Source organism: Gymnogyps californianus, chromosome 5 (genome assembly GCF_018139145.2).
Source record: "Gymnogyps californianus isolate 813 chromosome 5, ASM1813914v2, whole genome shotgun sequence".
NCBI lineage: Eukaryota > Metazoa > Chordata > Aves > Accipitriformes > Cathartidae > Gymnogyps > Gymnogyps californianus.
In genome coordinates, this window is record NC_059475.1 from 44811276 (window position 1) to 44835653 (window position 24378).

Below are 24378 nucleotides of genomic sequence, written 5' to 3' on the forward strand. Positions count from 1 at the left end.
AACTCTTATCAGTAAAACTTCATATTTTTTCTAATTTTAGAAGGAGTACATGTTTGTGACTACAAAAAAAAGGACAATTTTATTAGATGCTGTGAGTGGAGAAACAGTAGATTTGGGTGTTATCACTGTGAGATGAAGTTGCTTGAGAATTATTTTCTTTCACGAGTCTTTTTTGTCTAATCTATACATCCTTTTTGTTTCTGTGGTCTTGGTGCCTTTTTTTCAAATGTGGCAGTATACTTATGTAATAAAGTTTGAGAAGCAGTACACAAAGTTTCAATAGAGAGGGATTTTTTTGTTTTTTTCTCTGGTAATTTCTTGGGTTCAAACAGTAGTAGTCCAATTATTTGTGTGTGTGTGAAAAGAATCTTCTTTTTCTTTCCTTTTATTAAAAAATAGTACTTAGAGTAAGATAATACTAAGGGCTGACAATTACTCTACATTTTATAGGCAATCATTTTATATCAAGCAAAACCAGGAAAAAAAAATCAGTAAAAAAACCTCCCAGGATGTAATTAACTTGCCAGGTTCCTAGATAAAAATAAGGGGGTTTGCATTCCTTCCAGATAAAATAACCTGGGTTATAGCAGTCCCTTAACCACATTATTTAGGATGAATTGCTACACTTTAACTGAGCTTTGTTGCAGTTTTTAGTAATTTGAGAGCATTTCTGTATATTGTATTTTGCTAAGCTTTTTAGTAGGTAAATAACCTGATAAGAGTTGATGGAACATGATAAGGAAAGAAGAGAAAGTGTCTGCTTTGCTTATTTGTATTCTCTTTTATGAGATTGTTGTAAGCATGTGAGTTAGTTTGCTATATTAGAATATCCATATCCCTTTTTTATTTTTCTTTCTTTTTTTTTTTTTTTTAAAGATGGAATTTCACTTGTGCTCAAAAGGTAACAAAGGTGTTATTTGTTCACAGAAACTAGAGTACTTTCTTCCTCTGTCCATTTGCACTAATGGGTCATAATCTTCTGGCACATCATAGCTTAAACATTATAACAGATGTGCTGTCTCAGATTTATGATGTGTCGGAGAGAGGATTGGGCCTTTTAGTTTGAACAAGGGAACTGTTAATGAACTCCAAACTTTCTGTGCTTTGTTTTTTGCAGGAACATTAGAAATATATATTGCTTTAGCTTATTGCAAATCCTTGCTATTTCTCTTTATTGTAATTCTTACAGGTATATAAAGTCATGCCAATTTATTTTCTCTTTGACTTCATGAAGAAGGAATCTCTTAAAAGTTTAGCTTCCCTTTGAGGATGACAATTAATGATAAAAGTAGTTGCCTGTGTACGTCTTCTGAGCAGTATTAGCAGAAAGAGTATTTTTGTTTTATCCGTAATACGTAGTTTGCATGATGCTGCAAATTCATACATGGCTTTTACTGCTTGAAAGGTGCAGTTGTGTGCCAAGTGGGGTTCATCCAATTCTAGTCACATACCTTTTGTTTTATGCCTTCTAGTTTATCTTTGATAAGTAGTGTTCAGGCTTGCTTGTCTATTTGCATGGCAGTTCCCCTGTTTAACTACCATTTTCTGGTTTTATTTTTAGTATAACTGGCTGTTATGTTCTTGTTCCTCAACCTAGTTATTCCTTTCTGTACATTCACTGCTTTTAAATTGGTTGCCTGTTGTCCAACTTTAAGCAATATTCTTTTGACAGACTCTTAAGACAAATTTTTTTGTACTGTACCCCATGTTTTTGTACTGCATGTTTTGTCTTAACAGAAATTTGCATCAGTTCAATTTCGTTCTCACAATATGAAGGCATGGTTTAATTAGTTAATAAGTTGCAGTGGTTATTTTTAATGAACTGGTGCTTAAGTGTACTAATGCCTTTGCTGTAAAGTATTTTTGTGAAATGAGATTTTACTAGGGGATGTCTGTAAAATGTAACCTTGTGTCGTGGTTTAGCCCCAGTCAGCAACTAAGCACCACGCAGCCGCTTCCCCCTCCCCCCTCCCAGTGGGGTGAGGAGGAGGAAAGGGGAAAAAAAAGTAAAACTCGTGGGTTGAGATAAGAACAGTTTAATAACTGAAGTAAAATATAATACTAACAATAGTAATAATGAAAAATAATAATAGTAATGAAAAGGAATATAACAAAGGGGGGGGGGGGGGGAGAGAAAAAAACCAGTGATGCACAATGCAATTGCTCACCACCCGCTGACCGATGCCCAGTTAGTTCCCAAGCCGTGATCCGCGCCTCCTGGCCAGCTCCCCCCCTGTTTATATACTGGGCATGACGTTCCATGGTATGGAATACCCCTTTGGCTAGTTCAGGTCAGCTGCCCTGGCTATGCTCCCTCCCAGCTTCTTGTACACCTGCTTGCTGGCAGAGCATGGGAAACTGAAAAATCCTTGGCTTGAGATAAGCACTACTTAGCAACAACTAAAACATCAGAGCGTTATCAACATCATTCTCACACTAAATCCAAAACACAGCACTGTACCAGCTACTAAGAGAGTTAGCTCTATCCCAGCTGAAACCAGGACACCTTGGAATCTACCTGTCTTTTTAGTTAACCACAGTTAATTACAAAGATACATACTAGTAGGTGTTGATTACATACAGTTGCTGTGACTTTCATTAACAGGGAAGCTTTTTTAAAGTAAAATTTAAAAATTACTTTAAGAGGTATGGAGGAGAGTAGGAAAAATAATATAGTTTTGCAAGTCACGTGAATTTAAATAGCTGTCTAAAGCTTCCTGATTTCCCTTACCTCACTGACCTCTTCTAGGCTGAAAAGACACAGGTACAATTTCAGAAGTGTGTGTGTGTGTATTGGGGAATGAGTGTTCTCCTCTCCATCCATTCCCCAGTGTTTGTAGCTGTTACACAAATTGTCGCTATTTTATATCCATTGCTATTGTCACACCAGGGTTTTTAAAATGAGTGGAATATTAGCTGAACTGTTCCTATAAATGTTTAAAAATATCCTAACAACTAATTACAATGGAGAGCTATTGCAGCTAAAGCAACTGGACAGTAACATAGAAGCCTTATTTTTCAACTCTCAAGGTTTAACTTCTTGTAGTCTCTCTCTGTTAATTCTTACTGATGGGTGAGAGGTTAAAATTCTGCTTATGTATGGATAATGTACATAACAGGCTCAAATACTATTCATCCTTGATTCTTGGTTGTAATAGACAATCACACTAATCTGGTATTTCCCTTTTTAGCTTTTACAAGAAGCTGAAGGATGGGGTGAACGATTTAGTGAACTAAATGAACAAACTAAGATGTTTGAATCGTCTAAAGCCGATATAGAAGAAGTATTGAAAAATAAAGAGAGTCAAGTCAAGGTAAATTATCACAGCTAGCATTGAATCAAATTATTCAGACTGATGCTAATCATTGAGTTCCGAGAAACTCTAACAACCCCTCCTTGTCTTAATATGCATTAAGCTGTTTTGGGTTTTTGTTTGCTGTCTCCATCCTCTAGTATCTTGTTTCCTGCTAAGTAAAAAAGGTTGCTTAGCAGCACAATGGAGCAGCCTGATAGCCTTGGAAGCCAGCACGTTAAATAAGGAAAAACTCTTTTAGTTCTGATAGAGTATTTGCCTTTTTTTGAATTTGGAGCGTGGGAGTTGGGAGTGTATTCTTACATGTGTATACCTTATATACACAAGCCCTGCCAGAAGCATGCATACTTGGCTATCTGAAAATTCTTCACAAGGGTGCACCTGTTGACCTGCAGGTATATGTTTTAATAGAAAAAGTAATATCAGACATCTAGAATCCTGTATATGTTGCTCACTTAATCTACTGAGGGAACTAAATAAAGGACAGAAATCCTGAAAAGATAATTGTAATGGTAACTACATTTTCATTGCCTGTATTTATTTCACTGTTTGTGTTTTGTGTGGGCTTTTTCTTAGTCGCTGACACAGTACTTACTGAAGATGAAAGACTGGAGTTCAGCAATAAGAGATGATGATGATGATGAAGATAATCACTGGGACACAGATATAAAGGGTGAAACAGAGAATGGAGAGCACTTAGGTATGGTTTGTACAGCTTTCCATCTTAAATACTAATTTAATAGATGTTTTAGAAATACAGAACCAACAAACTTCCAGGAAAGTTGAAAGATTAGCTCTGTAGAAGTTGGATTTTCAAAACTCACCCAATGTTACTCATGTTGGACGGTTGACTGATGCTTGGACACCTCCAGAATAACGATCTATGCTACTATTTAGCAGTGCGTGAATATAGCTAAAGCATACATATTATCAGAGAGCAATGTAAAGACTCAGTGCTCAGTCTATTGCAGAATGACTTTAGCCTATGTTAGTATTAAGCAGTGATTCTCAGACATTTTTAGGTGGAAACCTTGCTTCCATTTCTTCTTGAAGCTCCTCCCAGCAGTAGCACTGTGGGTCCTTAGAGCCTAATTTCTGCTTCCTTGTCCTTATGCAGATGTTACTTGTTGCAGGCAGTATGGTAGCACTGGAATCAGATGGGTGTAGATGTTGGTCCCCTCAAAACAGCAGCACAGAAGAGCCTTTCTTCCTCCTTTTTCTTGCTGCAGCTTCTTTTTATGCTGGTGCTGATTATAGCGTAGGGCACATCCCAGTAAATCTTACAGTGTGTATTCAGCATCTCGGATTTAACATGAGCATTCTGAGTCTGATTGATTGGCAAACAAAGCACTAGAATATAGGCTCCCCCTGCTTTTTTTTTCTTTTTCCTCCAAATATGCTATCCTATCATGGTATGTTGGGGATTGCTTTTTTGTAAAAACAAAATAAAATAATAGTAGTAAGCTCTGTCACAAACCTTTTTGTGCTTTTTGTGTGACGTATTATTCTATTCTGTGAATTAGATGATCAGCAAAAACGAACTGTAAAGAAATTGATCTATGCTGCAAAGGTATGTGATTTTAAGAAACTTGTGGATGGAAGGGGGGAAACTAGAGGGAATATATGCAATTTTTATGGTAAGTTTAATTGCATATAGATATCAGTATCACAGAGTTCAGTATCTTTTAATGTTTAATTAGATATTTTTCAATGCAAACAGTTTCTGGTAATCTTAAAATGCTAATTTTTTTAAAATTTTGATTGTAGTTAAATGCTTGTTTAAAGACCCTGGAAACAGAAAGAGATCAAATGTATTCAAAACTGTCTGATGAAAGTAAAGCTAAAGGAGAACTTACAGGTAATTAAATGTTGTTTCACCTTTAAGATTAATAAGATACTGCTTTTGTAAAATGGTGTTACAGGCTGTAAGTATTACTTCCAGTAAAAACTGAATTAAGTTTACATTAATAGCTCTACTTGGTTTTTAAAATGCCTGTTTGAGTTTAAGTTGCTTAGCTATTTTAAATATTTGATTTTAGAGGTAAAGCAATCGAAGTTGCTAAAGCACCATTTGCAAATTTTGTTGTACTCTGTTGGAATATTCTATAACTGTTAAGTTATAGAATCTTAAAATACATGGGCAAAGTGATGTTAATAAATATATTTAACATTTCTTTATTTAATTTACATAATTTCTGGACATGAAACAATGGAGTTTTAATCTAAATTTTAAAGCCATTATTAAAAATGGTAGCTTAATTGTAATTAGTTTGTAATGGGTGCAAGCTCAATACTTTTTAAAATCCAAACCACTGCATTTAGAGAATTGAACCTAAAAGCATCTTGCTCTGGTTTTTTTCCTTTGTGTAGGACATACTGAATTAAACCTTACAAAATGAAAACACTGCCACTTTAATTCAAATTAAAGCCTGTAATTAGCTATTGCTTTCATAGATAACAGCCAGCGGAGTAGCCATCACATTTGAATGTATTGTGCTTTGTTATTTGGGTGATGAAATGCTCTGTGAAACTGTATTTTTCAGTTTTTGATAGTCCTTTCAACTGACTCTTTGTGCTCTTGTGTTTTTCAAATTGATTCTAACTCTGTCCCATAAAGATACTCAAACTTACTTGAAGCTTTCTGTGTTTCTTGGAGAGGCGTAAGAATAGTAAATAGGAAAAGAAACATGACTGATTTTAATTTGGAAAGATAAGGTAGTTTGACAAATCTGAGTCATCCCTTCAGGCTACTCAGCAAGACCTTGTGTGGGTAAATCTGCAAGAGTGTATAATGGTACCGAATCTACTCCTTTACTAGAATAATTACAATAATAAGAGCCCTAAATGAAAATTTATATTGTGAATTACAAAACTGCATTGTTTTCAAAGAAGCTATACAATTTGGAGTAAAGGCTAGATGTACACTCAGAGCTGCACTTTGTGGCAGGTAGAGAGTATAGTTGCTGGTTTCCCATCAAAAGGAGCAATACTGCTTCTCAATTTGTATAATTTATTGAAATATATTAACGTATTATTGCTTATATTATTAAGTCAACATAGGATTAAAGGATTTTACAGACTTTTTGTATACTAAAATACTGCAAATATTTTGATTTTGTAAACTGTGCATTGTCCCAATATAATTATCTCTAAATTTGACAGAACGTATAGAAAACCTTCAAAGTCAGCAAGCTTCCTTGCAGTCTGAAAATGAACGTTTTGAAAGTGAAGTTCAAAAGCTTCAGCAGAAACTTAAAGTAATGACTGAGCTTTATCAAGAAAATGAAATGAAACTACACAGGTGCTGGTTCCTCTTTTTATATTCAAAGCTTACTGTTTGATTTGAATGTAACTCTTTGATTTGGGGGGCTGAAAATTATTGAAAATTTGAGTACTGCTTTCCAGAGTTTTCTGAATTGTGAAGACCCTGTTATTTTACACCTTCATGTACATTTGTGATCACACTAATTTTATAGAAACTGTTTCCATGAAAATAGTGGTATATTATTTTAGGACTTTTCCACAAGCAAGTACAGAAACAAAGATAAAACAAGAAGTAACAAATTTTTAATCTATGAAACAAAGTAGGTAAAGTTGGAAAGCTTGATTTTTTTTAAATTTTTTTAAATTAAATTAGGGTATGATGTAATACAGCTATCAAAGTTGCTGAAAGATAATCAGTAGCTGCTTTAACTGTGGGGTATATTTTATATAGTAGAGAGCTAGTCATGTCAGTAGAGGAGTGATGCTATATATAAAACTAAGCTTGGAGTTAAAACATAGGCAAGCTAACTATTATCAGTAAGCAACATAGTACAGCTCTCATTCTATCTTTCTTGCTGAGGAAAGCCCAATTCACAGGGGTTCTATCTGCCTCATAGTCAGGATGATAGTAGGGATTATGACTTACTGATTGAAATCAGAAATATGTTAAGGACTAGAAATAAAGTTGATTGGGATGGGATGGGGCATGTAATAACCTTCGGAAGTGTGTGTGTGTGGATGGGGCAGGGAGGGAGCAGGGGGCATTATTTTAGGGCATGATGGTAAAATTACAGTTTTACTAGCCAGAAATTATTTCTTCAAGGAGCAGACATAATCTTGAAGGCAGCAAGAGAAGCAGCACAAGTCTTGATCCTGTACTGAGCAGTATGCAGGACCTTTTTAAAGTATTACTTTCAATAATCTGCTCTGTAGTGTGTATATATATTTGTATAGATATTTGGCATCTTTGTAGATGCAACAAAACCTAGAAATCCACTACATTAATGTTTAATTTTAAAAAAGGGGGGGGGGGAGTGGGAAGGAACCTATTAAAAAGAAACTATGATGGGCAGTCAGAAAGGAAGAATGTTTGCAGACTGCGTGGATGATATTTAAAAATACCACACTGAAGCTCAGCAAATGTATGCTGCTTATCAAAGATTTTAGAAAAGCCAAAAAGGAGAGGGGAGAAGCTGGCGTGATGAGATAGCAGCATAAAAGAGGCTATTAGTATTAACAAGGCATCTTTTAAAAAGCTAGGTGTGTTCGAACAAGGGAAGTAGGAAAGTGGAAAATGAAGGTTGAGTAGAAAAGAAGTTTAAATCATGTTCAAAAGATCCATAATTTAGATAGTTTGATTGCTAAGGACTGCTGTTTACAGGAAGATGACCAGTTTATCCATTCAGGGCTGTATGCAGCAGTAGTAGCCATGTGTGTTCTGCAGAATTACCTTGTGCATAATCTGTGGTCTGAAATAAGGGTTTTCTCTTCTGTAGTGCCCGATAAGGCGTAAAAAAAGAGGGACCTGGAAATAATTTTTTTTAATAACTTTTTAATAGCTAATGAAAACCTTTTTCTTCTCTAGAAAATTATTTTAAAATGTAAAAAAGTACCAGAACAAATCACTGAAAGTTAGTGTAGTTTGGTTTCTAGTTTGTTTGATTTGATTTGTGGCTGCTTCCCCCCTCCCCCCGTCTCCCCCCCCCCCAAATAGAAAGATTCTTCGGGAATATGGATAAGTCTTCCAGATTCCTTTTAGGAATAGTGCTAATCTAATTGTTTCATATAGAACAATTAATTAACTGAATAAACTAATACGAATACAAACTAGTGCTATTTATGTCACTTCATACGTTGCCTATACAGCTCTTTATCTGGATAAATATCATGTATTCATCACGCCTAAATAATTGGAGAAGTTTTTCTTGACAGACCAGCTACAAAATTGTTGACTTGAAACAGAATTAACCATCGTTTTTGAATTTTCTTAAAGGAAGCTGACAGTAGAAGAGAGAGAACGCCTACAGAAGGAAGAAAAGCTTTCTAAAGTAGATGAAAAAATTAATCATGCTGCTGAAGAACTAAACAGCTACAGGTAATTACAGATTTTAGTTGCTGTAATCACTTGTTCCAAAGTGAACAAAAGGGCAATAGAGAATTAATAAAAACACCAGCATAAGTGAATGTATTTTCTTCCAGTTTCTTTGTTTTGTGTGTGTGTGTTACATGCTAGTTTGTGTAATAATACATACTAAGGGAGTTTTTGCTTTGTTAAAAAATTTGGGTATGGAAGATCACTAGCCACTTTTCTTCCATTAGAATGCTAATTGTATTGACATGTTAGCTTTAATGGAATGGTAGAAGTGGGTCTGTAATCTAGTTCCCTTTACTGAACAGAGGTAACAATACGAAGTTAAGAGAATGCTGTAAAATAAATGCAATGTTGTTTTCCTATAGATACTAACATATTTATGTTGTATAGTTATACTAGTCTATTTCTGTACCTCTAAGCTTGTCAAATAGTACTGTTGTTTAGAAATTCTTTACTAAAATACTGTGATGTGGGAATATTTTCTGTAGTTGTGTTTTAACTGCTTTGCTCTGTTTTGTGTGACACCAACGGTGTATCTCTAGTTTGTTTCTGTAGTTTCTCAAACTATAGCATAATTCTTCAGTCTGTAATGTATATTCCCCATCTTCCTTCAGTTTTTATGGGAGTATTGACTGTAACTGGATGATACTGATCAACAATGCTTCCTGAAGAGTTAATTAGATTAATTCTTTCTCTAGAATGTAAAGTTCTTGTAGACATTCTTCAGTATTCATACAGGAAGACAGAATTCACCCTTCTTGATTTACTCAGATCGTGAACTTTGTAGATATCTTAATTTTAACGAGAATACTAATATTGCAAATGGAGTATAACTAAACAATGAATGTGTCTTTGGCCCACCTGCTGAGAGAGTGTAGAACCTAGAGAGGCTGTGCACAGGGCAGCTAGCAGCAAAGGTGGCATCATACTTTCTGTGGTCTTGAAATAACTTTAGTGCAAGTGACTATCCCTCAGGACTGACTGCGGTAGCCTGTGACAGCATGATGCTCCAGCCACATTGGTACATTTGCTGAGCTGGGTGAGGCTGGCTGTTAGGGCATGTGTAGAGGGATATCCTTTGTGTTGGAAACATATCGCAGACCACTGAAAAGTTGGGGAGATGTTGGGTTTTTGGTTCTGTTCTTTTGTTTACATTCCTGATTGCACTAATCTAGGGCCTAGAATTTCCACTGCTACTATAATTTTTATGTATCCCATGGGCCTAAGTGACAATACTGTCTTTTGGATAAAAAAATCTTAATTACACCTTGTGTTTACCATCGTGTTTACTGTATTTAAAATTACTTTCCTCCACATTTTATTACAATGCCATAAATCCTAATGTTGTTACAGACAGCGAGCAAAAGATCTTGAAGAAGAGCTAGAAAGAACCATTCGTTCTTACCAGAATCAGGTATGTGCTTTGTGTTACTTACCATCTATGCCGACTAGGAGAGGTGTTATTGCAACTGAAATACCACTTTCAGCTAGATTGTCACAATGTATTTGGCTTGGTTTTGTTGGGTGTGTTTTTGCCCCCCCCCCCATGTGGTTTTGGCTGATGCAATTTGATAGCAGAGATCACCAGGTAACTTTTATTTAAAAGTTAAATTTTAAGCTTAGATGTCTCATTATAAATTATCCACACACATTAGATTTACAAATTAGAGCATATACTCAATCTTAAATTTTCTTTTTTAGATGAATATCTAATCTAATGAATCTCTCTTTCACAGATTACTTCACATGAGAAAAAAGCTCATGATAATTGGGTAAGTTCCAAATACTGAATTTTCTGAACTTTGTGCATCTTCCGTGATTTGAATAGCTTGCTTTATCACTTTTTTGTTTCTTATTAAAAACAGATAATCAAAATTAACCTGTCATCTTTAAAACATACAGATTTCTTGCAGAAATACACAAAACAAGTTAAAAGTACTTCTGTCATATAAAATAGTCGGAATAATTAAGCCAGATACCTATGAGCACAGTAGAATGATATTACAATATTATTTGCTATAGCAATAAATCTGCTGGAATAACATGTTACCATTTAACAAGTGTGTGACATTTTGCTAATAATAAAAGCTTTTGGCCTTGTTTCAATGCCATTTTAATCTTTTCCCTGGATGTACTTCACTCCTTTTATCTACTAATAAAAGACGTTATGTCCTCCGAGAACAGTATGTTCCATTGACAGCTTCCTAAGAATGTTGCTACAAAATCCCTTTTTACCTTTTTTTCCAAACAGGAAACTTTAAAATATTTCCTGACTAATACATTCTTCAGTTTCACAGAATGGTCTGCATAAGATAGAATCCTGTTAAAAGCTATGGCGCTTTGTGGTCATAATTTTACAGTTTTTAACTATATGATTTTAAAGTAAAACTTTCTTACATAAAATTTGAGACTTTAAATCTTGTACATATTCTGTAGATGCTTCAAAGCAGCTATAGCCAAAGAATTTCATTTCTGCAGTTTTAAGAACCTGCAGGAAAGCCATATCATTCCTCAAAAATTTGGGTAGTAGAGCTGCTAATGTCATTTGGTGACGTACGTGAGGCTCTGTTTCATATGCTTTATACACAAGTCATGCTTGTGAAAATACAGTCCACACACTTCAGATAGGGGAAAAAAAAAAAAAGTCTTGGATCTAGGACCTGTCACATTTATTAAGTGTTTAATTAATAAATAGCAATATCTAAGCATCTGATTTTTGTCTCTCCCCAAAGCTGACAGCCCGAGCAGCTGAAAGACACCTCAATGATATAAAAAAAGAAAATGCACATAACAGACAAAAGTAAGTGCAGTCCTGATCTAATTCTAAACAAATGCAATTTGGCATGTGAGCATGTTTTGGATTTATGCAATTTGGTGTTTTCTAGACCTATGTTAATCAATTGTGGCCCAAACAGGGCAGAGAGAGCACAGTGTACCATTGGAGTTCTGAAAGAAAGGGAGTCATTTGAGCATTACTGTAATGATAAGATGCAAGAAAGTAAGAACTTAAGAAGTATGTGAAGTATTGAAATACTTCAGGAAAGAAGCAGAATGTCGTACTAGAACTCAAAGGTTTTGGGGGTTTGTTTTTTGTTTGTTTTAAATAAGTATGTATCAACCAGATGTCATGGTTACCTAATGATTTTACAGCTTATCTTAGAAGTTAATACTGAGCTAACAGATCAGGTGGTGGTGGTTGAAAGGAACCTTTAGGTGTGAAGTTAACTAATACTTGGAATGCAGTTTAGAGTACTCATGAGAGTAATGACATGCTAGGAATCGTGACATCTAACATGCCACTTCAACTTCTGAATTACAGTTTAAATACAGCAGCATAGAGAAATACTTCCAGGAATTCTTAAGTTCAGAATTCTGTGACATCCTTTGTCTGTCTTCTTTTTATTTAGGGAATAAAATACCTTGCTTCATTAACCCTTTAAGTAGAAAGCCTAGCAGGAAACAGTGCAGTCCAGTAAAACTTTTGCACTTCTTGGTTATTTACTACTTTTTTTTTTTTGTTTATTTGCAGATTAACTGAAACAGAATTTAAACTTGACCTTTTAGAAAAAGATCCTTATGCTCTTGATGTTCCAGTTAGACCATTTGGCAGAGGTACAGTATTGAATTGTAAAATAGAGCCCAATTGTTTTGGTTTATGGTTTTGTTTCCCACGACCACACACATGTAATTGTTTGAAAACTGTCTTGGCCATGTGTATGTACAAATAACAGTCATTTAAAAAAATAATTGGGTCATAAGTGACTCTAGGTCATCTTGAGTATTTTGTTGAAACTAAGAGCGTTTGTAGTACCGATGAGAGTAGACTGGGAATATGATACACATGGTAATTAGAGCACAATTTTCATTTCACTTATACAATTTAGTTTTAAACTTTACCTGAGAAGTTAATTACTTTATACAATTCGCTAAACTAAATATTGTGAACTTGAGTATTTTGTTTTAACTGTTCCAGAGCATTCCCCATATGGACCCTCACCAATGGGCCGGCCTTCATCTGAAACAAGAGCTTTTCTTTCCCCTCCAACTTTATTGGAGGGTCCTTTAAGGCTTTCACCTATGCTTCCAGGTGGAGGAGGAGGAAGAGGTACAATTCTTAAACTTGAAAATTTATCTATTCTGGATTTCTCTCTCCTCTACTATAAACCTGTCACACCTTTTCCTCTTGCTGGTGACAAAAAGTATTAAAACAACCAATTCAATATAAACAGTTAATTGGACAAACTTCCTATTTTTCAATTTGCTTCTAAAGCTGTCTGGTGTGTAACAATACAATGGAAAATTTAGTTGTTACTAGTAGGTTGGTCAGTGGATTCACTTTAGAAGCGTAGATTGAGAAAAGTGAAAAGCCAAATTTAATCAGTCTTGGTTTATTTCTTGGACAAATGGGGTTCTGCTGAAATAAACTTACGATTTTAAAGTAAACAAGAGTTGATTAGTTTTCTGAAGAAAGAATACTGCCACTTCCATCTCATTGGTCTACAGTCGGTGAGAGAAGGAGAGGGTACCTGCATTGTCAAAAACATGAGACAGTTTTATTGCAGGTCGTGATACTGGAAAGTTACTGATTCAGTAAATTGTTTCCATCCCTTTGTTCTGAATTTGAGGCAGTCGTTATACGTGGAGACTGTTTCTTCCCTAGTGATAAAAGGGACCAGGAAGGTTGTGTGCAAGGAGTAAAATTCAGAGATGGAGGACTGGGTAAGAGCAAGCCGTGGTGTCATGGGTTGTAAGGGAAGAAAAACACTGTTCCTTCATATTTTTGATGTTGATGGAAGTAGTGTAGATAAGTGCTAGAGTCGAGTTCAGCATCTGTTACAGGTAATAAAGAAGCTACTATTTCATTTACTACTACTGTTACACTTGTTGAAACCTGTACTTACTTCATGGGAAATATGTCTAAATGGCTCTTCTGTAAGGATTTCACTAATCAACATTGATTTTTAAAAGACCAGCATGGACTATTTATTTACTTTAATTCTTTATAAAAACCATATCCAGGTGCATATGAAAGTTGATTCATTTTCTAAGTCAGAAAAGCTTGAGATTGAATGTTCAACTGTAGCTATAACACACACAAGCAAAATCATACTTGGCAATTTATTTGTATAGAGACAGTAAGTAATGAAACTGAGCTGTCCAATGTATCTTTAACTTGTAGCTCAGCTGTTGCTGGTGAGGAAGAGTAAAAACTGGATTTCAGGATGCAGTATGAGCAACGAAAGAGACTATGCAAAGGCATAACTACTGCCAATTTCACAACGGAGCACTAATGTAACTTGGGCAGATTAAACAAATGATGTGTTTAAATAATGCCAGCTACAGAGCAATTACAGTGCTCATCTCACTTTGCGCAAGACATGAAATGGCTTCAAATTTTAGGTTGAATTTTAGGATAGAGAATTAGAGAATTATACCAGAATTCAGTATTTCTGTCATATTTCAGACCAAATCTATTTTAAAGGAAGCTTGCAACCTAAAATCACTCATTGTTACAGTTTCTCTTGCACTTGCTTGTGTGTTGACCTGCTCTTCTCTTTTTTTTTTTTTTTCTTCCTTGAATAAAGAATTAGAAAGAACCAGAAGAGTGTTGAATGTAATGTGGATATTTTCTTAAGATGAGGGTATTAACTTCCAGTGTGCTAATTTCTAGTTTGATTAGCAGCAGGTTTTTTAGCACTGAGAAGATTTATCGTGAGGGCACTAGTTTCTCTGATTTGAACGAACCGAAACTCTTAAAATGATTATATTTTTTTTTAAATTGCAGGTACTCTAGTTTGCACTCTTGTTGAACTAAGACTTTTTCATTCCAAACAAACCTTTTAAACACTTCTAGTAAACATAACAGCAAACAGCTGGAGAGTCCTGTGGAGGCATGCGCCTCTCATATCTTGACAGTGTTGGCATTCCGTGATTTATTTTACTGTTTTCAGACTTAATGAAGAAAGCCATAATAGAGGATTTAAAATACCTGGGTAAATGGCTATCTGATTTCTTCGATTAGGATCCAGAGGACCAACTGCCATGTATGAAGCTGGTAATGAAAGAGGAGAGCTGAATTCTGATAGACTAACTGATCCCCACAGACCACCATCAGATACTGGATCCCTGTCTCCTCCTTGGGACAGAGAACGCAGGATAATTCTGCCTCCACCAGGTATAAAAATCTGCTTAGATACTGTATTTATGGAAAAATGGATTTACTGACTTGCAGTGTATATATTTCATATTTTTAAGCAAAAAATACTTAAATGTTTTCTTGGAACTGCATGTGCAACTGCACTGGAAGGGTTTTTTTAATAGTAGGTTTTTTCCCCTTCTTGAATGGTGCGGTTCACTTGCATTTCTTCTATACTATCTTTTAAATATATATTGGTAGTAGCAGTGTACAATCAGCTGTTTGGTTTCATAATTTTGCTGGAGGTTTGTTTAATGCGTCAAAAAACCTGTCTGGGCTGGATAATTAATAAGAGATCTGAGAAAGTAAAAAGTTTTAATGGTACATTCACCATAAATAAATAAAAACTAATGTTGAAACATACTATGTTTTTCAAAAAAAACATATTAATGGTACAGGAATACCATGGTACAGTCATCCTGTTCAGTACATATTTTCATGTTGATACTGCCTCTTTGATAATTAACAACAGCAAAATCAGTCTTCACTCTCACTTCTTCAGCTAAACATCTGTATTGCACATTATCACTCAAGGAAGACAGATGAATCAAAGAGGGACACTACCAATATTTCTCAAGTAAACAATGCAGAGCGAAGGACAACCTTCCTGTATACCTGTAATAAGCAAAAATGCTACAAGTTAAAAAAAATTTGGAAAAATTAGGTAAAGTACACAGATGAAAGTACCTCAATTATTAGATGCAGCAAGCAATATTGTAGTTGCTACACATCTGTGTGAAAGCCTGTTTATAAAACTCAAAGTCCACTCAGGATGCAGTTTCTCATTTGCCAGATCTGGTCTACTGCCAGGATACTGCAGAGAGGTAGTCTTGTTTGCTTGACCTGAGCTGTGTTCTTACCCCATCTTTGCACTTGGATCTCACTGATACAGTTTGTCTTGTAGCTGCATGATTGATTGCTAAATCTGATGCAAGGGAGTTGGTGGAAACACATTACAGCACTATGAAACGTAACGGAAAACAGCACTCTTATCTAAGAATGGCTTAAAACGTATCATACCTTATTTTGCCTTTGACCTTCATTGCTATGCTGAACCTTTGTTTCAAGGCCCCACTGTTTATAAGTTCGGCAATCATAACTTTCAGAATTCTACTGTATGTTAAACCAAAAATCAATGAACTTTCTCTTTTGCAGCTCCTTAGAAACGTAAGCTATAGTACATACTTCGTGGGATTCCTGTGTTTGGGGTTTTTTAAGATGTGTTTGCTCACTCTGATTAATAATCACTTTGGATATTCACAAGAGCATAAGATACCCGGAGAATTTTGGTCTAAAATTGTATGGAATGGAGGGAATAAATCTTCATTGATGTGTTTTTTGTGATTTCTTCAGTGTTAGGTGACCCTTACACTGATCCAGTTCTTCCTCCTCGAAGACAAGAAAGATTTTTCCCTATTCCTCCAAATACTGGAAGACTTTCTGGACCAGCAGAACTACGAACTTCCAGTGTGCAGTGTTTTGATAAAACAGGTGGGAATTGCTTCCATGATAGTATCAAATGGAGAATCTCAGTATAAGTTGACTATGCGTAGTAAGCCATGGTAAGAGGACAACTTTATAGCTACCACAGACCTGATGATCCATGGTGTAAAAACATTTTAACACCTGCCAGCCTCGATGCAGCCTCTACTGTCAGATGGATGGGATTCAGTGAATGGTAGTCATGAGGTATTTTTTTTGTCCACCTCCACTGTTCCGTCTGGTAACCATTCAGGATTGGCCTTGAGTCTGTTTTGGCCCTTCCCATGAGGCTCACCACAGCGTTAAGATATCACGAACCCTTACCAAATGTGGCATGGAAATGCAAGTAAAGTTAGAAAGAGTTAGAGTCAGTAAGACTGAAAGAATAACAGCAAAATTTTCAAATCTCTACTTCAGTACGCAAAGCCAGTGGAAGGTGCTGAGGTCTCCTCCTTCAGACTGTTTACCATACTTGCAGCTTTTTGTAATTCACAGTGCAGTTGCCCACAACTTAATCGCACATTTCACTGACCCAAGTACCATTTGTTTTAAATTGGCCAATTACATAAATTCTAGTTTGTGAAACTTCGCAACAGCCAGAAGATCAGAGGCAAAGTTTTGGTCACTTAAACCTTATCACTGAAACAGTTTAAGAGCTTAAAGCCTTAATACTTACTAAGCAGTTTTCATCCTTATTTAATGCCTAGTAAGTCATGTGTCTGATTCATCAGCTAGGCTGAAGCCATTAAACTCACAACAGAAACTTTGCCACCCAGTATTCAGTTACTCATATGATTAGTAGTAAGTTACCATCTTTGTTGCCCGGTTCCTGGCAATAGGAGAGAGACCCTTTGTTACCTGGTGTCATAATGTGAGAACTGGGAACGCTGAATTCTGTTTCAGGTTGAAGGTTCAGGTTTTACAGGGAATTCTTCTCTACTGGAAGACAATTCTGTTCCTGTACAGCTACTCACCTTCCTACCCTCTTTCCCAAGCCCCTCTCTGTTTCACTTCTGCTTTCTAATACTTTGTGTTCCACTGAGGTCTGTCTTCTAGCACCTGGATGCTGACTGAAGGACAGGAGAGGTGCGCTGTCTTTGCACTCACTTGTTGCATCCATTTTTACCCTTTTCTTCAGCTGCTGGCAAGCAACAATTAAAAAAAAATTTAAAAGCTATATTCAGTTCTTGGGCAGTTCAAAACCTACTTAACGGAAACAGGGTTTTGGATAACCTTGCTGCCAGCATTTAGCAGGTCATTAAGCATATGTGAATGTTGCTTTTTAGAGGCATATAATTTCGCTAGACTTGGGTGAGTATTTGTAAAAACAGCAAAAAAATCTCCAACAAATTAAAAAAACCCACCCCATCCAGCACACACCATCTGACTTCAGAACAGCAACGTGTCTCTCAGTACTGAAATCCAGGCTCCAACTCTAAAGAGTGAATGAGCTGTACTTCCTCAGCAAGATGATCAAAATGTTATTTAAAGTGAACAAAATAATGTGCATTTTCCTAAGCTGGAGTGGCTTCCAACTTGAGGCAGGTACCTGGAGCAGGAAATGTCTTGTCATAAAGAAGAGTTAAAGGTTGACAGAATTTGTGAGCAACTTTACAAGGATTTAAAATGGAAAGTGTTATGCAACCTAAGTATCAAGGCATGAATATTCTCTGTGTGACACAAGCAGTTGAAGTGCTTCAGATTTTTAAGTGACAGTATCTTCAACAAAGGCAAGGCCTGCTTGAAATGACAAGTAATTTAGATTTTTGGAAAAGACCTATCTGTTCATTGAGAAAAGAGCTTTGCTTGCTTCAAAGGAGAAGAAATACAATATATGGCTGAAAAATCTGTCACTTGTTAGAAGTATTGTTTCAGTCTTGTGCTTTTTAGTATTACTGTCTCTATTCAGGCACAAGTGTAAGAAAGCAGTATTTTTCAAATCTCAGTTTTGGTTTTTTGTTGGGTTTTTTTGGTGGTTTGGGTTTGGTTTTTTTGAAGAAAGGAGTTCATTTAGTGTATATATTTAGTATATATACAACAACAAATAATACTTGTTCTCAGGGAAGTATAAAGGTAAAAACACTGAAGTTCCTATTTATCTTTTAATTTATAAAGTGAGTACAGCAAATATGAGGATGATTATTATTATTTCTGAATGCTCATCCAGAACTGATGTAGTTCTGAAAGTCTCCTTGATGCTTAGCAACTAAGGAAGGAATCAGTTTTTGTCAGACTTGAATAGGATTGCTGTTGGGCTCTGTGCCAAGAGCATATCATAGTGCAGTCATTCCCAGAGTGGGACTTAAGAAAGAAGTAAAGTATTAGCAGGACGGAGGGGAAAAAAGGAACTGCTACAGTAATGTTAAGATGTATCATTAGGAAAATGCACTTGTAACTTCTTAAAAAAAAAAAAACAACACTAAAATGGAAGAAAAAGCCTTATTTGGATACAAGAAACTTTGGTAAAAGCGGCAACCTTGTAATTCATGTGCAACCTGTACAGAAGCTGGAGAAAATACTCAGGCATAGCTTTGTGTTCCTCAGTTGTCTTTCTGTCTGCCTGCAGAACAGTTGCTTGGTACAGCAATGTTTGGTGTTTGGGTTTTTTTTTTGTTTTTTTTTTTTCCCCTCCATTCCCCCTTGCCTATATGTCCTGATTTCAGAAAAAACACTGAAATCAGTGGTGGAGAGAAGGAGGTCAGCACTGAACAACTTGTTTACCTTTTGCATACAGATGGACAAACATCTTCAGAAAATAGCCCACGAACAGAACCAAGTGGAAATGGGATGAAAGATCATTCTAACCTTAGCGTAAGTAGCTAAACAGAAACTTGATTTAAAGAAGCTTTAATTTTCTGCAAAATATTTAGGAAAATTTGTCTCTAGTACATTGGTCACATTATATTGCACTGTGCAGTCCAAATTATAAAATTATATGTATACTTTTATCATGGCATTTACTGTCTTGTGAGTTAATTTTGATGTATGACTAATATAATCCTTGCTGAAAAGTAATTATAACCCAAAAGATGAAACTATGGTCAAGCTGCTGGTCAGTGCACATAGATAGCCTTGCTCAGGATTATGCCGTAGCTAAGGCAGAGTTGGAACTAGCTGTTAGCTAGTGTGACCGTCTACATCAAAGGGGGCCTGATGGGATTGGAGGTGTTCCCTCTCCTTATCCCTTTCCCTAAGCTAACTTCCCCGTTTTCATTGTGTTGCAGAACTCACTAGCTGATCAGTCACTGGCATCTGAAAGTGAAGCCGTCAGTTCAGGGTTTGCTCCTCCACCTTTCCCTCCAGTCAGACCTCCATTGATGCCTGTAGATCCTAGAGCACCTTTCATGAGACGAGGACCTCCTTTTCCTCCCCCTCCTCCTGCTGGCATGTATGGACCACGTGAATGTTTTCCAGTACGAGACTTTGGGCTTCCGCGCCCTCCACTGCCAAGTACGTAGCTTTTGCCAGCATTTACTTCAAGTTGATGAACGTGAGTGCTTTGTGCAGGTAGTGAGTTACCACACTCAGTGAACACTTACATCTTTATTTGCACATACTACTTCTCAGTTCAACTAACAGGGAGCAGGTTTTCTGGTTGAGGTTAATTGCATTGTACACTTTCCTTTTCACAGTTGCTCATATTGGTAATGTTTTTACAAATACTAGCTTTGGCTGGAAAATACACATATACATACTGTTCAGCATTTAAAGGGTTCTTTTTTGGGGTAGGAAAATGAGTAGATGCTTACCTTAATCCTTTTCCTCCTACGAGGTTGCATCATATATAAATCTTAGTTTCATCCTTTAGCGTTGAGGTATGCTAGTGTCCATGCGAAGGCATGCATTTGGGACATACAGGTTAATTGTTTTTCCTTGGAGCTTGCATCAGTGGAGCAAGATGTAAGTATCAGACTGAAGGGCTTCTTTCTGCCTCCTGCTGTTCTCCGATTAACCTGTGAAGAACTAAGCTGTTTATCTTCCAAAGTATCTGTAAAGTATGACAGCCAAGGGCTGCTACAGCAGACAATGGTGATGGTGGCAGCAGCAGCCCATTAACAGTGACTGGCTGCTGCTGTGAGCCTGTCGCAGGTAAACTGCTGAGAAAAGTGATTGTTTTGTCCTCCTCCTCCTTGGCATCTCTGTCTCTTTATGGCATAAGACCTAACCTGGGTCCACTTTGTGACTTCTCTTTAGGTAGGCCATTGCTGAGCAATAAGATAGGTGGGGTAGGAGGAGCAGGTATGTGTTTACTGTTGTGATGGATATTAACTGGACTACTCTGATTCTCTCACAGTAAGAAATCCATTTCCAATGAGATCGTATCCTCACTATCCACCTCAACGACCTGGATTTTTGCCTCCACCACCTCCTCCTGAAAATAGAGTTGAGCTACCTCAGTCAAATCCATCAGCTGTAGAACAACCAGAGCCACAGCATGAGACTTGAGAGAGTCATTTGAGCAATGTGCTGAACCATTTCTGTACTCTCCTAATGGCATTTTTCCTTATGTTAAGTAACCATTGTTACTTTGCAAGCTATTTTGCTCAAATTGAAGCTTCATAGAGGAGTCTCAGGATAGTATTTTGTAAATAATGAATGAAATAACTATGAATATTGTGAATAAGTGATTTCCATTGTACAATAGTCATTTTAAATTAAGTATTTTTAACTCTTCAGAGGTGTATAAAATTAAATCACGTGAACCATATTTTAAAAGTCCAGCTGCTTTGTCCTTGTTTAGCTGTACAGGGAATCTCTTTGCATGCCAAAAAGTGATGTTTGCTGCTTTATGAATAGAATGTGAAAACAAATTGAAACAGTTAATAAAAGTCTACTGAAAATGAAGGCAATGTCATTGTTAACATGGTGCTATAGAAGTAGTTAAGTGAAGAGGAATTAATATCATTCCCTACTACATACATACTCTGTTAATGACCTCATACGTAATCTTTCAGCTGTCACACCTTTGCAAAGTGGCAGTTGTCCTGCCAATACAGTGGGTGTGAAGGGGAAATGGAAATGTAGAGCAACTCTCTCTTCAAAACTGTGTGGGGTACTGTTTTATTGAAGATGTGTATATGGGGTTTTCTAGTGACATGGGAGGGAGGAGTTCACTATGTGATGTTTCAGCACCACCAGACCCTTGCCTTTGAAGATGCATGTCTGCAGCAAACTAATATGAGGCTGGGTGGGAGGAAAAAAACATTTCCCAATTCCTTCAACTCTAATTTTTAGAGAGCAGTCAGGATTTATCAACAAAATGGCCACATAGGATGGAGCAGGAGATTTCTGTAAGCATGCTTATCCCAACACATAGAACAGATAATTAAAACTGCATGGCAAGGTAGAATTTCTTTCTTGTTTAGAACAAGCACAGAAGCAAGTATACCCAATACACTTAGCAAAAAAAGCAACAAAAGCAGTCAAGAACACGCTGCTGTGGCAAACATTTAAAAAAACCCATGCAAGCATATCATTTTAGACATGAATTGGGTCCATGCACATTTTGTAGTGATTGCTAGGCTTCACAAAAAAGCAGAATTAAAAATACAAGAAAGAAGTGGCAAACTGCAGCATTAATAATTTTGTGCCTATAAAGGCATTTGGTGCGTTGTCTCGTTCACCTCTTCACCTGAGGTTACTATTTGCTTCTTCCCTTGCGGTAACAGCCACCACAACAGGCACAGTGCACACACTTACCTGCTGCCAGGGCACGGGCATGTCAGTGCCGTGCTGGATCTGGACACAGCCTAGCTCTGCTTTTACTGACTGACTTATCGTACCATCTGTAGACTTCTGCTAGAAGCTGTTGGCTGTTCTGACAGTTTTGCTTCAGCTTGAAAACCATGTAATTACTGACAATGCAGTCATTTGGTAAGGGACCCTTTAAGATAGAGGAGGAAACTGTTCCTAGACAAGCCCCCACTCGCAGCAGCAGCAGCGGGCAGTTCAACTGCCATTCCCCCATTCTCTGCGCGCACACACGCAACACACAGTTGCAGCCTTTAATATAAATGCAGCCACCACACCCCATAATTAGAAGTTACCAAAAAAACCTCCAGCCCACTTTTTTTTGTAATTGCTTAGGTCAATCTGCCAAGGGAGCTTTTTCTTTCTGCAGCTCAGTACTCCTGCTCCTACCATTATTTCCACATAGGCTTATTTCAGCTGCAGCGCTCTTCCAGGGCTCATTCCTGCAATTTCTTTATTCTTTCTATTTCTAGTTTAGTCCTCAAAGGCATTTAGAGAAGCCTTTGTACTTGAGCTATTCAACGACAAATTCTGACAACAGACATTTTAAAGCATCATCCATGTTAAACTGTTTTAACAACTGCTATTTAGCTTAATTCAGCAGTTGCATCATTTTTAGCCAATTAGTTGTTTTGTGAAGGCTCTAAGTCTCTGTTCCCCCTCAAAAGAAAAAAGCAATCCAGTTTTAACAATTGAGGGCTTGTGTTCCAAGTTCCTGCTGCTAAATCTAGAATGCAGCAAGACTAAACTTGACAGCGCTGTCTCTTTAGGAAAAACAAAGAGAGAAACAAAAAAAAAAATTAAAACCCCATTTGGGATTATGCAAGCTCTAAGTAATTTCACACAGTTTGTAATGCACTCCAAATGCAAGTGCACTTTCCCCATTAGGACCATCTTTGTTTCCTAACACTTGATTTCAGATGGCTTCAGCGTGAATCCCTTCATCATGCTATCACTAATTCAGATTACTGCCAAAAATCCAAACAAACAACAAAACCAACTTTTATTTATTTCTAAGACATTAGAACAATCAGAGGTGTACTTCTCCAACACTGCTCAAGGTATGGGTTTCACCGCATACTCAGGCCTTACTGGACTCCCTATACTTGTAAAGTAAGAAAGATTATAGTAGTCTGTTCTAAGTACCCCAACTTTGTACCTGGAACACAAGCCATACCCAGTGATTAGACTTCAGACTGTATCAAAAAAATGAGACCTGGAGCACTGACAACAGACATCCGCTGATACAGCCTATATTAAACATTGTGGCTATAACTGCAGTAAGTGAAAGGACTGCACATTTCTCTACCGTAGTCACGTGGCCTGTTTCTCCTGCTCCTCATCATATCTTTCAAGATTAAGTTAATTAAAAACAAAGCAGAAAATAGGTTAGACTAAAAAGAGAAACTCGTTCATATAACAGAAAAGTAAACAAGTTACTTCCCAACTACATTAAGGCAGTTATCCATAGAAACACAGTAGTCTGCAGAGATAAAATTAACATCCTGCAACTGTTTAAATGAGAGGACACAGCATTTGCTTCAGGAAGTCGCACAGAAAAAGCCAGAAATCTTGGTCACCTTACGACCAAATTTAAGGTCCAGATGATGCTGAACAAGTACTATCAGATTAAACTGCTACATAAACCTCCCTCCTGAGGCTGAGCCCTGAAAGGCACAGAGACCAAGGCCTGTTATTTCACTTTTTACTGGAATATGAAAAGCTGTGACTGTATTTACCTTATCTTCATTACCCACAGCATCTCTTCAGTAAGTTGGTAAATGATCTTGCTTACCAAATCTAGAAGATCTAGGAGCCCGCTTAAACAACAAGCAGCGCAATTCTCAGGCTTGGTAGTGGTTTGGACTTATCATAAAATGAAGTTCAGAAGCTCAAATTAAATCCGTGCTTGGCACGCACACACTGAACAGCCACTCCGACAATTCTCACAACACAATCAGCCATTGCAGGGCATGGCAGCTCTTCGACAGCTTACCAGACATTTGCAGTTGTCATTCACAATGCACAGCTACGTGCTCTTGAGTACGGATAAAATGTCAAACTGAAGCATTGCAGGTATTCATAATCTATTTAATAGTGGGACACCAAAGAAGTACTACACATTTTTCTTCAGCACATTAATTTTGATTTAAGCAATTGCAATGGATGCAGGAATTTCTCAAAAAGAGTCTTCTATATTCTACAATCCATAGTTTACTGTATCAGTCTAATAAGTCATATCATGATATACTGTTTGTGCTAACTGGTCTGATAGTCTG

General features: G+C 36.8%; 1 protein-coding gene across 3 annotated transcripts in view; it reads left to right on the forward strand.

The window, feature by feature from the left end:
- MIA2 (MIA SH3 domain ER export factor 2) overlaps window positions 1-21193 on the forward strand; it is a 38406-nt gene extending 17213 nt beyond the window's left edge. For 2 of the 3 annotated variants that reach the window (XM_050896903.1, XM_050896902.1), the window contains exons 9-24: window positions 3192-3314; window positions 3891-4014; window positions 4838-4884; window positions 5082-5172; window positions 6477-6615; window positions 8572-8673; window positions 10024-10084; window positions 10407-10442; window positions 11403-11470; window positions 12200-12282; window positions 12644-12775; window positions 14693-14845; window positions 16220-16357; window positions 19083-19159; window positions 19573-19798; window positions 20643-21193. In XM_050896903.1, the coding sequence (XP_050752860.1) occupies window positions 3192-3314; window positions 3891-4014; window positions 4838-4884; window positions 5082-5172; window positions 6477-6615; window positions 8572-8673; window positions 10024-10084; window positions 10407-10442; window positions 11403-11470; window positions 12200-12282; window positions 12644-12775; window positions 14693-14845; window positions 16220-16357; window positions 19083-19159; window positions 19573-19798; window positions 20643-20794 (1752 nt within the window). In that variant the 3' untranslated portion in view covers window positions 20795-21193. The remainder of the gene's footprint in view (window positions 1-3191; window positions 3315-3890; window positions 4015-4837; window positions 4885-5081; window positions 5173-6476; window positions 6616-8571; window positions 8674-10023; window positions 10085-10406; window positions 10443-11402; window positions 11471-12199; window positions 12283-12643; window positions 12776-14692; window positions 14846-16219; window positions 16358-19082; window positions 19160-19572; window positions 19799-20642) is intronic. The other variant, XM_050896901.1, reaches the window with a different exon arrangement.
- The last annotated feature ends 3185 nt before the right edge of the window (window positions 21194-24378 follow it).